Source organism: Pezoporus occidentalis, unplaced genomic scaffold (assembly GCF_034315485.1).
Source record: "Pezoporus occidentalis ecotype Australia unplaced genomic scaffold, CSIRO_AGI_Poc_V1 ctg14, whole genome shotgun sequence".
Taxonomy (NCBI): domain Eukaryota; kingdom Metazoa; phylum Chordata; class Aves; order Psittaciformes; family Psittacidae; genus Pezoporus; species Pezoporus occidentalis.
The window spans coordinates 6,121,352-6,136,363 of record NW_026913209.1 but is presented as its reverse complement, the minus strand read 5'-3'; the positions used below and the strand labels follow the sequence as shown (position 1 = coordinate 6,136,363).

Genomic DNA, 15,012 nt, shown 5'->3' with positions numbered 1-15,012 from the left:
TGCAGGAGTTAGTTATCCTTTCAAGGAGCATAATGCTCTTCATGGATAATAAAGTAAACTGAGACAACCTGCTGATAATGGACATCTAACCTAAAGAATTGAGATGAGATGAATCTTGTGGTAAAACCTAAATCACTGGTAAAACATGAATAATAAGTCAAGATGTCCTACTAATATGCCTTGCAGTAAGTGTAGAGAAGCATTGGCCATAAACAATTATCAATATTTTGTACCCCCATTTGTCTGCTGTCATGGGCACTGGGTTTGTTGGCACCCCTTCCTCTCTTCAGATGCAGCAGGGAAATCTCCAGTGCCAGGTGACCAACATGAATGGGGGACTGTCCTGCTCCTACTCTCCTACTAGGTTTTTGTGTGATGATGATGGAAGGGAATATTCTCTTAGATGCCTTGGCAGGACAGGTGGAGTGTGAGTGGGAATTTTTAAATGGGTAATGAGCTAAAGCAAATGACACTGCCCAGGGAAAGTTCCTGGCTCACAGCTCTCCATGGAGCCATGGAGAACCTAGGCTCTATTGCTCTGGTCTGATATAGAAGTCCAAAGGGCTCAGAGTGAGGAGCAGCACAATCGCCTAGCATAACCATATCTTTTTAACTGGAAAATGATCACAACATCAAGTTAAGGATTGAAAGTTTGGTCTGCAGAGTGCCCCCATGGATCTCAGTGGGAGCTTCTCCCCTCCTCCACTCCATTCCCATGCTGCTGCAAGTTGTTCTGCCAAACCACCCAGTGGTACAGAAGTCTGGGTGCCTGCTAATGCTCCCACATGGGGGCTCCTGGTGTGCTGCTGTCAGTTGTTTACAGCCCAGCGACACAGGTCACGCTTTGTCCTAGTAATGCTCAGCAGCTCCCATGGGCAATCAGCAAAGCCCCAGCTTTGAAAAGTTCATTTATAATCTAAACAACTGACTGCTGTGGAATATGATGGGTCAAACTTGTAGGAGCTTAACTGTTAGTGGGAGCTTGAATGCTGTCAGATTAGAAGACCCAAATTCTAATGTAATCTTAAATGACATGTGTGAAAACACAGTTTAGACATTTTCAACATGCCATGGAATAACGCCTTATGCTGCTCTTCTAGAATGCATCATCTAAATGATTTTAATTTGGATTTAAGTGAATGAGTATATTTGCAAATAGACATAATCAAGTGACAAACAAAGCTATTTCATAAACAGTGTTACTTTTAGCAGAAGGCAAATCTTCAAAATCATCAAAATCTGTTTTGTACTTTACCTCAAGAGGAAATCTTTGTCCTTCTAAACTATGTTCTGATCCATCTGATGATACGTTGCATTTTCCCCAGTGAAAAGTGATCTTGCTTGCTTTGAACACAGTGTCTAACCCACCTCCACTTACATAGTAATCATTTGTCAGGTTAATTTCCACTGAACAAATTGAGAGAGAGAGAGAGAGGGAAAAAGGAGTGTCAATATAAAAGCCAGCCAAGGCATCTATGACTCATATTTCAGTGTTAGGTGCTAAAAGGTAAATAAGATAGGCTTATTTCCCTGTATTTCATAAGCAATTTGTCAGAAAATTGGTTATTTAAACTAAGTAAAAAGTGTAGCAATTCACTGTTAGCATGGAGAAATACATTTCATTTCATGTTGCAATTCTCAGAATAGTCATCTAATGTAGTGCGCTATTATACTGGTCTCCGGTTGACTGAAACTAGCCACATAACTACATTAAAAAAATTCACAGAAAAGGCTTATCCACCAAGCTGTCAAAGAAAACAAATCCCTGAAATACACAGCTTCCTGAAAGCAGCTTTGTTTTTAACAAAAAAGGAAAATCCTCCTTCATTATTATCATAATTCTAGACACAAATCATGTGGCAACACAGGAAAAGAAAATTGTAGTTATTTCCTAGAAAGACTGTCCTGTCTTTGATAACCCTTAGCTGTGGAACAGTCTCCCATGGAAGAAGGTGATGACAGGTATTCAGATGGAGATAGATGGACACATGCTGTAGCTGGGAGTGCTTGTCTTCTGGAGGGAATGAGCAGGGTAGAATAGACCAAAGCCCCACATTCAGGTTTCCAGTGATAGTGAATTGTTTGACCTCTTGCTAAAGCATCACTAATGGAGTTCAGTTTTATTACACTCCTTTCCTCAAAACCTTGAAGACAATTTTAACTGCAGAGCTTAGCAGTTCCTCTTACAATACCTGAATTGCCAAAGGTGATGAAGAGCTCGGTTCACATTTATGGACTTTAAAATCTGTTTCCTCAGGGATCTCTTGAAAAGACACATACACTACTTACCTATCTCAGCTGGTAGGGCAAGAGGGAAGTAAGTGATTTGTGGAGTGGTATGTAGGAAGAAGGACATAATGGGGTCAAGAACAAAACCCAGGAATAATGACAGTAAAATAAGATGAAAACAAACCAATATAAAATAAACCAAAACAAAATAGCTGTTCTAGTGCTCCCACTGGAACTGGTAGAAGGTCAAAGACAGTTGTTAAGGGATTCCTTCCTCCACACCTATGCCCAAAACAAGAAACAATACTTTCAACAAGCAGCTTTTAGTTACTGCTATCCTAGATTTATAAGTGGTTGCAAAAAGATTTGTCCAATGATGTAAATGCCACCATAAGTTTGGTTTATGGCTGGGAGAAATAAGCACTTGTAGGCATAAATCACTTCTTTCTAAAATACATTTCTAAGATAGGTAAGAAAAATTGGGACCATAAAAGTACTGATTTCTCTTCTTTGACTTAAGAAGAAGTCTAAGTGAGTAATTGAGACAGAAATGTCTACATCACAGATATTTATGTGTAGGTTAGATGAATTCCATCCTGAGTTTTTTGAAAGCACAACTCATCCATTAAGTGCTTCCAGATGAGCAGACAATTTATTCATACTTTTAAAAAATCCTTTTTGTATACTTGTCACAGATTCTAGGAGTGTAGTAACCATTATCATTATTTTGAAGCAAATGCTAGATTAATGTCTAGCTTCAATGCAGTGCCTGTGATGGGAGAATAGTAATGATGTGATTACTTTGGCTCTATCTGTCTGTGCACATAATTATTTGTGTGATTTCTCCATTATGCTTGGCTATTGTCATCACCTATTGTGGTTTGGTTTTTTTTTTTTTAGTTTTATGGACAAATTCAGAATGCCCCACGTAAGGGAATGTGAAATGAAAACATTTAATTAAAAGTTCTTGGTTGATTGTCTATCCTACACCACTTTTCTGACCTCATTTAACTCCATGTAATCTTGACATTTTACCTGTTTTGCCAGTGTTGCGAATGAAAGTATCTTCCAAAGTTTCCTTTTCCCATCCATGGAACTTAAGTTTCTTCAGATTCACATTCACTTGGGTAAGATCTTCATCTATATTAATAGGAGACTGTTTGGCACCATTACAGGCTGAATATTTCTTTCCCCAGTTCTTTTGGTTCAAAGTTCCTAAAAACCAAAACATTTGGGGTAAATACACTTAAAACCTAAACTAGTATCCACACAATTTTTAGTGTGGGACAGTTTAAATACAGTTTGCAATCTGTAATCAGAGTACCCGCCTTTCTTTTGGGCCTCATCTGTAGCAATAAGCACACCTAGCATTGCATACTGCCTTCAGTAGTTAAGTCGCTTTTTGACCATTTTAGAAATCATACATGCACGCTTATGAATCTTTAGGGAAAGCAGGAAACAACAAAACCCTCCTCACACACAACATACAGAGATAATAAAAAAAAATGGGGAAAGGGAAGCTTTCAGATGAAAGAAGCTGGCATTCAAGGAAACTTGGGAATTACTGCAAAACCCTCATTTCCAAATAACTCTTTCAATAATATGAATGCCATTAAGGTTAATTCTGCCCAATGAGGTCAGCCATCCAGTAATAATTTTTGAATAAATAAAAGCAGTAAGATGTTTTTTAAAATCCTTACACAGGGGGAAAAAGATGAAATGATTCTATCCTGAAAAAAGTCACTGATGCTCTGGTAGGAGAGCCTGGTTGTATGGTCCAGTTTTGCCCATGCTCTCCAGCCATGACCCTTTGCAGTCGCCTGGCAAGAGCGGCCAGGAAGTTCTGCATCTTCTTCAGGGCCCAGAGCCTCCATGGCCATTTCACTGTTGACAACTCATACATAGACAACATGGACACACAGACTGCATCTTCTTCACCAAAGATCGGATTATTTTCCATAAGAAATGCTCAAGCACTCTACAGATCAGTGTGAGGAGTTAGCAGCTGCTATGAGAAACTTTTGTTTATATAATATAATAATATAAATACTACAGCACTTTGTGTATTTTTATGTATTTGCATACATATAAATATTTTTTCCTGATAGGGAATTCTGATAACGCTTCAAAAGGCTAATTAAAACCAAGAGTTAATTGCACAGACCTAGGAAAATGTAATTCCTTCAGCTAGCTTCCCACTTACTGGTAGTTCAGAGCTAATAGCAGTGCATCCAATGCACACATTTTAATTCAATTAGACATGTTGAAATGAGCCAGTACTCATTTACAGGCTGCTGTGCTATATCCAAGCTTGTCAGTGGAAGATTTGCTATATTGTACCATAGGCAAGGACAGCCCTCATATTGCACTCGAGAAGAGATACAGCCAGTCCTGTAACCATGACGATAGAGAGTAATACAAGATGGTTATCTGGACAGCTACCTACCGAGAAACAAACCCGAGCTAAATTATTCAACAAGTATCAAGTCTGGCAAGTTACCAATATCAGTTTGCTGCATCAGAATTAGTACATAAAAAATGCATGTATACTACGTATAAGCCAATGTATAAACCAATTTACTTCTTGCAAAGAGCAACAGGAGAAACTGCTAGGGACAAGCAAACCAAAATGAATTTAAATCACAGGGTTATGAATCTGGCTGTCCTGCAGTGAGGATCAGAGGCCTGTAAAGAGCAACTGGTACCCTGGGAATGGCACATGGGGTAAGCTTCCAGCTCCTTCTAAAGTCATGCTTGTCCTGGACGTCAGCTGTCAGTTACAGTTTATCTCACCTGTGAATAGAATGCACTATTCTGATTTCTACTGTGCTTTTCATAAGGAAAGAGTGGTTACTATTCCATCTTCTCCTTCCAACTTTCAGTTTCATATTTTGTGGTTTTGTTATGCAGAATGTAAATTCTTCAGTTTGCCTCAGTGTGTAATAGAACAAATTACTAGCATGAAGCTAATGATAACAACAGTAATCTTAGCTCATCCCAGAAGACAGTGTCATGCCAACACTGTAATCTGTTACAACATTTGGAACCAGGGCATGTGGACTTACATAGGATGCTGGCTGTAGGCACTATGGTGATGCTGTGGCCTGAACGATAAAAAGAAAGTTTGCAGTTTCACTCTGGATGTGAAGCTTTTCCTAAGTATTGCCACAGAGAAATTAAACAAATTAGAAGGCATGATAAGCAACATTGTTTCCTTTCCAGGGATGCCCCATCCCTGGCAGTGTTCAAGGCCAGGTTGGATGAGGCTTTGAGCAACCTGGTCTAGTGGAAGGTGCCACTTCCCACGGCAGGGGTTTAGAACTAGATGACCTTTAAGGTCCTTTCTAACCCAAACCACTGTATGAGTCTATGATTCCTATCCCCCAGAGAGGCCTCACACTTCCTAAAGATTCCTAAAGCTTCCTAAAAAGATTTGAAAATGTTCTGCCTTTTTACTGTGTAGAAACAAAGGCAATTCAGACAAGCGATTATAATAAAAAGTTTCTCCTTTCATAAATAACTTTATTGTTTACAACTTCCTAAAATCTTACAGCATTTATGAATCTTTATACCCCAAAGAAAGTTTTAGAAAGTGATTTTCATGTAATTACATATTGCTATACACACACCAGTAGTCATGGTAAGAAGCTGATCTATGTATATTATGCATGAAAAAGATGCAAATAATGTTTCAGCTACAGTCTAGTTAATATGTCTATCCTATCTGTATGAATGTTACCTTGAAATCAACCAAGAATAAATGAAAAGCATTTCACGGTTGCAGAGGACAAGAGATAAGACTTCCAGCTATGACAGATTAACTGAATGCTCAAATCAATGTTCCTGCTGGCAAATCTGAATATGTATTTGACAACTTTTAATCAGTTTTCTTCACTGTGGTCCAGCAGCTGGTGTAGCTGAAAAAACTACAAAAGCAAAGCAACCATTACTGCTTACAGTTGCAGAAGTACCAGTGATCTCAGCACTGAGAAACACAGACAGTGTACAAGGTAAAAATGATATTAAGCATAGTAATGAGGAACAAGATGTGTGTACATTTTGCGTTTCAAGAGGAAAATCACACTTGCATAATCACTGAGTAGTTGTAGCACTGATCCAAAGCAATGGAACAAGATGTGCAGGAAATCAATGGCAGGCTCCAGGCTGGGGCAGGAACACAGGGAATTCCAGAAGGAACTGGAGTTCAGTCATGATGATCTAAATTATATTTGAACAGCAAAATACATGCTTATGCATAAATTCTGCAAATTCTGGAGCAGATATTGGTTGTGCCTACATTAGAAAGTAGTGCAGACCAACACGAGCAGATTTACAGTGTGAGGACCAGATGTCCATGCCATATGTCTTTGAGAAGATTTTTACCTCAGCCTACCTCTGGTCCCATGGGCAGAACAACCATTGGCTTCTTAAGTGCACTAGATAAGTCCCTGACACACATCTCCTGTTTAGTATTAGTTGTGATGAGCCTATGTCACGCTCTGTGAGACAGCTCTACCTTGAGAACCAAAGCTTGGCAAGTGGGGTACAGCCAGGATATTTGCTTCTGAAGTCCATTCCCAATCTGAACTAAACTGTTAACATAAATGCATCCAGTGTAGGCAGCAGCTGGTGAAACTGCTGCAGTTTACATGACTTGCAGAAAGCCAAAGCACAAGTGAAAGAACCAAATGTTTTTAAACAAGAGCAGATTGTTTTACTGTAGGTGTTATGATGGAAATCATAAATCAAAACCATGCCAGCCATTTTGAAAAATATTGCTGCAACTGAGCTTTGAAAATGAATTCCCCCAAACTGTGTTTTGGAAATATGAGAAGAATAAAAATGTGCATGATATATCTTCGAGAGTGCACTGAGGAAGCAATGTTTGTCAAAGCTGTCAGTGTAGAAGATATAACTGACAATTCACAATGAATGAAAATGAGCCTCAACAAAAGATTATAAGTTAATGGAAGACTGCCTATACCATAACCTTTACCTCTCTTGCCCAGGGCAGCATATCCAAAGAAAACTCTCCTACTCTATCTAAAAAATGCTCGTACCTAAATCTGCTCCTCATCCTTAGTCCCAATGACCATCCCTGCAACAAGTATACATTTCTCCTTTTGGCCTCCAGTTATATAGAATAAAAAAATCATAGAATGGTTTGGGTTGGAAAGGTCCTTAACATCACCTAGTTCCAACACCTCACACTAGACAATGTTGCTCAAGGCCCTGTCCAGCCTGGCCTTGAATACTCAGGGATGGAGCATTCACAACCTCCTTGGGCAACCCATTCCAGTGCCTCACCTCCCTCACAGTAAAGAATTTCTTCCTTATATCCAATCTAAACTTCCCCTGTTTAAGTCTGAACCTGTTACCCCTTGTCTTATTGCTACAGTCTCTAATGAAGAGTCCCTCTCCAACATCCTTGTAGGCTCCCTTCAGATACTGGAAGGCTGCTATGAGGTCTCCACGCAGCCTTCTCTTCTCCAGACTGAACAGCCCCAACTTTCTCAGCCTGTCTTCATACAGGAGGTGCTCCAGTCCCCTGATCATCCTCGTGGCCCTCCTCTGCTGCTGTCTTTGGGAGACCTGGCCCACAAGGTCTTACTGTACTTCTGTATTTTGTAAAAATACTTGAAAAAAAAAGCATGTCAGACAACTCTGTGTAGCAGTATCCTTTGCAAGCAGAAAGGCTGAGCACGGATGAAGACAAGCTGTGAAACTGAGTGGGCTGCGGTCCTCCCAGCATCTTACCAGGAGAGGGGTTTTCACCAGCTTTTGCTTTCACAATTATATATTTAATTTTATAAATAGAGATTGGACACATATAGAGGATGGAGGATATCCCTTCTGTGTGGGCTGCTAATAATGGATTTGCCTTATCAAATATGCTACTAATCACTTTGAAGTGGTAAATGATTTGAAGGGGGTTTTTGCAGAGTCAACACAATTTATCTCAGATTTGAGAAATCAGAAATAAGGCCATGAAAAGATGTGGGTACTTGTACTGGGACAAAGATTAAATTTAGATACCCAGTCAATATTGCTCTGAATACCAAACTGCAGAGCTATTCTTCCCCCTCTCCTTTATTTCTGCTTTACAGTTTAGACAGTGCATCCAAACCGGATGAACAGAGGAGATGGAGATCAACAAACTTCAAAATACTTCATATCATTAATAGCTATGGCATTTTGCTTATTAGCAGAAGTTGCAGTATGCAGTCTCTAATCTTCCAAGGCAGAAGAAGTATTTCAATTCATGCCCTGGATGAGTGTGCCACTGGCACAAAGAGAGAAGCCAATTAGCCAATGCTAATCCTGTGAATGTTACCATAGCTTATATTACAAAAAACATAGAATCATAGAATAGTTAGGGTTGGAAAGGACCTAAAGATCATCTAGTTCCAACCCCCCTGCCATGGGCAGGGACACCTCACACTAAACCAAGTCACTCAAGGCCTCGTCCAACCTGGTCTTGAACACTACCAGGGATGAAGCATTCACAACTTCCTTGGGCAACCCATTCCAGTGCCTCACCACCCTAACAGGAAAGAATTTCCTCCCTATATCCAATATAAACTTTCCCTGTTTAAGTTTCAACCCATTACCCCTTGTCCTATCACTACAGTCCCTAATGAAGAGTCCTTCTCCAGCATCCCTATAGGGCCCCTTCAGATACTGGAAGGCTGCTATGAGGTCTCCATGCAGCCTTCTCTTCTCCAGGCTGAACAGCCCCAAATTTCTCAGTCTGTCTTCATACAGAAGGTGCTCCAGTCCCCTGATCATCTTTGTGGCCCTCCTCTGGACTTGTTCCAACAGTTTCATGTCCTTTTTATGTTGAGGACACCGGAACTGCACACAATACTCCAAGTGAGGTCTCATGAGAGCAGAGTCGAGGGGCAGGATCACCTTCTTTGACTTGCTGGTCACGCTCCTTTTGATGCAACCCAGGATACGGTTGGCTTTCTGTGCTGCGAGCACACACTGAAGCCGGCTCATGCTCATTTTCTCATCAATGAGCACCTCCAAGTCCTTCTCTGCAGGGCTGCTCTGAATCTCTTCTTTGCCCAACCTGTAGCTGTGCCTGGGATTGCTCCGACCCAGGTGTGGGACCTTGCACTTGGCATGGTTAAACTTCATGAGATTGGCATCAGCCCACCTCACAAGTGTGTCAAGGTCCCTCTGGATGGCATTCCTTCCCTCCACCATATCAACTGAACCACACAGCTTGGTGTCATCAGCAAACTTGCTGAGGGCTCACTCAATCCCACTGTCCATGTCGGCGATGAAGATGTTGAACAAGACCGGTCCCAACACCGATCCCTGAGGGATGCCACTCATTACTGGTCTCCAGAACATGACATAAGGCATTGCATTCTAGGGAAACATTTTGGTTATCAAAAAGAAAAAAAAAAGGAAGGCTTAAATGTTACATATTACTGAGTAGAAGACAATGCTTCATCTTCATCTTCATTGTGAGGATTTTTAGGGTTTGTGTTTTTTGCCTCCAAAAGCCCCAATTATCACCACAGCCTGTTTACAACTAGTATGATAAAGTTTATAAAAATTCTTCAGATTGCAAAAATCCAGACTTTAATGGGTGAAATTACCTGTCAGGACAGAGTCACAACTACAGAGAGCGAGTTTTGCCTTCCAGGTTTGGGTTTAGCCAATTATAATGCCCGTTTCAGTGATTTAACTGTTTGTGGGTTTTCCAAGACTGGATTGCTTGCCAATGTCTACGTCAAATATGAAATTATACTGGTTATGTTAAAGAGAGACAGCCCTCTGAGTAACTGGATGACCACTCCAAAAAAAATTAATAGCATTTAAAATCTCAGAGTTCAACACTCATAAAGTAACTTGCGTTTGAATGATCAGGAGCCAAATATATTTATCCCATGGACTTTCTGGCATGCATACAGGAACAGAGAAATGAATGCAATATATTTCCCTGCTGTTGGGTGCAATATTTCAAATAAAACAAACAAAATCTAAAAAAAAAACCCCAGTTCCTTTGCAACCAGATGCATTCAGGCAAGCCAAACCTTCTAATCTATTATTTTGTTCAGTGCCTTATTTGTCATTTTTGTATGCAAGTATTAACACAACTACACTGTATTCTGCGTATTGTGTGTACGTGCACACAAAAAAACCTATAATATACACAGACAAATACAGACTTTTCCTGAGAAGAATATCCTAAAAGATGGCACAGCACTAACCTGCCTTCAGCTGAACTCTGCTAAGTTAATCTTCTCTATTCTGCATGCAAAACATGCTGGACCACTTATCCCTTGTTAAAATCTAACATAGAAGATAAATCAGGAAAATTCTGATGAAACATTTTGTTATCTTCAGATTATTGGATCTTTCATCTTTTGTTTATTTATTTGAACATAAACTTTATGATTGATTCACATCTACGGTAACTCAGACATTGCTCTATAAAACAATCAAACAGCAAGCAAGTCAGAAAAATATTTATTTTAATTTTTTTTTCTTTATCCCCACAGAAAAACACCCCATCAGACAGAATCATAGAATCAAAGAATAGTTAGGGATGGAAAGGACATTAAGATCATCTAGTTCCAACCCCCTGCCATGAGCAGGGACACGTCACACCACCGTTGTTGAGATACAATGGAAAACTGCAATCAGTATTATTAATACAGTGTCTGTCTGGTGATTTTTCTTCCTGGAAGTCAGTCTGATGATTCATAGTCGGAATAAGTGAATTACTGAGAAAAATGAGTAGGAGGATAAATGCCAATGGACAGCTTTCTTTCAGTATAGCAGCGGTTTGCTATTCCTCTTCTCTTTCTTTCATTCCCTGATAAATCTGGCCATTGCAGGCTAGTTAGAAAATATATAATCAAACACTTCTATGCTAGAGAAAAACAGATGATCATTGATGCTCCATTTGCAGTGCACTCAATGAGATAGCTGTTTAGACTAGGGGAAGGATTATGGGAGAGATTCAGTCAGCCTTTCAAAATACCTCTTTTCTATTATTCTCATCCCACTGCTCCTAAATTTGCATATAACTGCTGCTAGATAATCATGTAGCAATATATAATGAAAACTTGCTATGTAATTTTTTATAATTAATGTAGCATTAAGATCTGAGCTATATTTTTCAAGTAAGTATTAAGGAAGGAAATTTGGTACAGGGCCAAATCAGAAAATGTCCAATGTAAAAGAAACATATTCTTCTCCCTGCTTTTATTTCATCTTTAACAGTTTCTGAAGCCCTGAATACTTCCAAACCTTGCTCCGAGGAATTCAGGTTGAAGCAACGATTTCCTTTACCTCTAGTAATACTTAAGATAATGGAACTTAATACACCACCGCTGAGTGAAACAGATCATTCCAATATCACAGATAAGCAGAGCTGAAAACAATGGGAATTCACTTTTAGGGTAAAAACAGACAATGCCTTTTGCCCAGTGCTGAGGAGTATGGCTTATTCCTTCATTTCATATATCATAGAATCATAGAATCATAGAATAGTTGGGGTCAAAAAGGACCTTAAGATCATCTAGTTCCAACCCCCCTGCCATGGGCAGGGACACCTCAAACTAAATCATGCCACCCAAGGCTTTGTCCAACCTGGCCTTGAACACCACCAGGGATGAAGCATTCACAACTTCCTTGGGCAACCCATTCCAGTGCCTCACCACCCTCACAGTAAAAATTTCTTCCTTATATCCAATCTAAACTTCCCCTGTTTAAGTTTGAACCCACTACCCTTTATCCTATCACTACAGTCCCTAATGAATATTGCATCCCCAGCATCCCTATAGCTCATCTTCAGATGACGAAGATGTTGAACAAGACCGGTCCCAACACCGATCCCTGAGGGACACCACTCGTTACTGGTCTCCAGCTGGACATTGAGCCATTGACCACAACTCAAAAAGACAAAGCCTGTCTTTTATTCGTGACATACTTATAGAATCCCTTCCTGTTATCCTTAACATCCCGAGCCAAATTTAATTCTAAGTGGGCCTTAGCTTTCCTCACCTGGTCCCTAGCTTCCCATACAACATCCCTGTATTCTTCCCATGCCACCTGTCCTTGCTTCCACCTTTTATAAGCCTCTTTTTTCCTTCAGAGTTTCCTCAGCAGCTCCTTATCCATCCAAGGAGGTCTCCTGGCCCTCCTGCTGCACTTCCTTCTAGCTGGGATACAACACTCCTGAGCCTGTAGTAGTAGTCCTTGAATATCATCCAGCAGTCTTGGGCCCCCTGCCCTCTAGGGCTGTATCCCATGGAACCTTACTAAGCAGGTTCCTGAAGAGGCCAAAGTCTGCTCTTTTGAAGTCCAGGGCAGTGAGCTTGCTGCACGCTCTTCTCACTGTCCTGAGGACCTCAAATTCAAGCATCCCATGACTGCTGCAACCAAGGCTGCCCTGGAGCGTCACATTTCCAACAAGCCCTTCCCTGTTGGTGAGCACGAGGTCGAGCATGCCACCTCTCCTTGTCGGCTCCTCTATTACTTGCAGAAGGAAGTTGTCTTCCACGCAACTGAGGAACCTCCTGGATTGTTTGTGCTGAGCGGTACCATTGCTCCAACAGATACCAGGGTGGTTGAAGTCCCCCATGAGAACAAGGGCCTGCGAGTGCAGCTGCAATTTTTTTCATGCTGGATATCAGAAAATTAGCTGTCAATTTTGTGTCATGGCAATGTCAAAGGCTTGTATGATCTTTCACAAGCAGAGGACTCCCAAACTGGTTTTAAGCTGTTTGGTACACTGCTAGCAAGGAAGGACAAATAAAATGGGAGTATTGCAGGCTTTGTCATCTAAAGCCACCCCTGATTTGCAAAATAAAAGCAACAGGTTTCCAATATGGTACAGCCCCATCACAGTTCAGCTGTACTTCCTAAAAGAAAGCTTACTCCCAGACTTAGAGCTACTGCACAGTAGTGGATATATACTGTATTTTTGTTGGTGAACATGGGCATAAATGAATCTTATGGCATAAGCTTCTGTCCTGTATCGTTTGAGTACCATTCTATTAGAAACATAAAGGCTGCCTATGGCAAAAATTGTGTGGACTCAAAGCTTGCGTGAGTTTTAAACAGAAATAAAAGATGAGCTTTAAAGGATGATCAGCTTGAGCAAAGTAAGAGGAAGCAGCAACCTATTTCAAGTGTAGCATTCAGCAGAAGCAGGCACTCAGTATAGAAACAAAATGCAACAATGAATTTTAAGAGTGCATGTTATTTTCTCCTTCTCAGCTTCTCAACAGATCAACAGACCTAACCATGTATCTCAGCTTTCACCGAGAAAACCAGTATGGTTTCCTTTTCTCTCCTGTTATATGACCTCCTCTCTTCCCCCACTCCACTTCCCCCACTTCCTTCTTCCTTCTTCCTTTCTCTCCTCTCTTTCTGCCCTTTCTTCCCTCCTCCTGGACCACTAAATGGTAATGAGCACTCTGTTCAGTTCCATGAAAAGTCCTGTGGTGGTATACCACTTGTTCCTCTTACAAAACACGTGCATTATTATATTGTTATCATCTACAAAAACAACTTTTGTCAATACTAGCCTGTCTAGAAGAATAATATATCTCATAAAGGCCACAGCTGTAAGTTATGATCCAAAGCCTGCTGAAGTATATGAATAAATCACCAGTAGGTTCTCTGGCGCTTTGGATCAGATCAGCTGTGCGTACATAAGAAATCACTATTAAGCACCACCGGTGGAACCGTGGATGCATAAATTCCACAAATAGCCATGAAAGAGGTTGGCATTTACTCTCAAGTAGCAAAAAGGCACTTATTTCCACTGTAAAGAATAACAAAAAGATCCTGAAAAGCAAGGACAAGGCAAAAAATAAACCAAAGTGAGACAAACATAAGGAAAAAAATATAATCCAGTAAGGATTACTGGATTATATCACTGGTCAGCAACTGCTAGCAGGTAAATTACCCTGATGTCCAAAAGAACATAGAAGTAATTATGTTTTTTTCTCCCCAGGTTTCCGTTTCTACAGAGCTTCAAATTTTATAAAATTAAGATCCTACATATCTCCTAATACCATAGGAAAATGGGGATTTCTTTTTAGCATCTTTTAGTAGAATCTGACATCACACTTCTGTGGAAATTTCAATACATATAATGTTTGCATAATGGCAAAGATAAGAGGAGGTGATGGGCAAAAATTTATTACACAGTATTATATTGAGCCATATAGATTTCATATACATGCGTGCTTATTACGCAATTTCTTATCAGATTTTATTTCTACTTTAGCAAGCCAATTCTAGTTCATAAAACAGCTCTTTAGAAAGGACTTTGACTGAAATAACAAAAACTTAAATTCTCTTTCCCTTTCCTCCCAAAATTAAAAGAAAATCCTTTGAAAAATGCAGAAAACCCACCCCCTTCCTAACATTCCACAAACCTGCCTGCACTAATGGTATTTTTTATTTGGACTAAGTATAATTTCAGTGCTATCATTACACTTCCATTTTGTCCACAGACTTTATAACAGATACCTTCAGAACTGCCACAGACATGTCAGTGGATGTACATGACCCTTCCTCTGATAATATTCCATGTTAAATTTAAATTTAAATAATACTATTATGGGATTAGACGATTACATCATCAAAACCACTCTTAGCCATCTCTTCCATTGAGTGAGGTTTTACCCAGCCTTGACTTGATAACAGCATTATGTAAACTACACAGTAGATATTCCTTCCAAGTGTTTTTTGCACAAATACGTTGTGTGAATCTCTGTTTTTCCCTTGCAGATCTGTAAAAGG

At 40.1% G+C, this 15,012-nt stretch overlaps 1 protein-coding gene across 7 annotated transcripts in view; it reads right to left on the bottom strand.

Annotated features, from left to right (window-relative positions):
• Positions 1-15,012, bottom strand: part of PTPRZ1 (protein tyrosine phosphatase receptor type Z1) — a 135,489-nt gene that overhangs the window by 62,879 nt on the left and 57,598 nt on the right. For all 7 annotated transcript variants that reach the window (XM_062609667.1, XM_062609670.1, XM_062609669.1 and 4 more), the window contains exons 3-4: positions 3,265-3,444; positions 1,256-1,407 (exon numbers count right to left, since the gene is read on the bottom strand). In XM_062609667.1, coding sequence (XP_062465651.1) covers positions 1,256-1,407; positions 3,265-3,444 — 332 coding nt within the window. The remainder of the gene's footprint in view (positions 1-1,255; positions 1,408-3,264; positions 3,445-15,012) is intronic.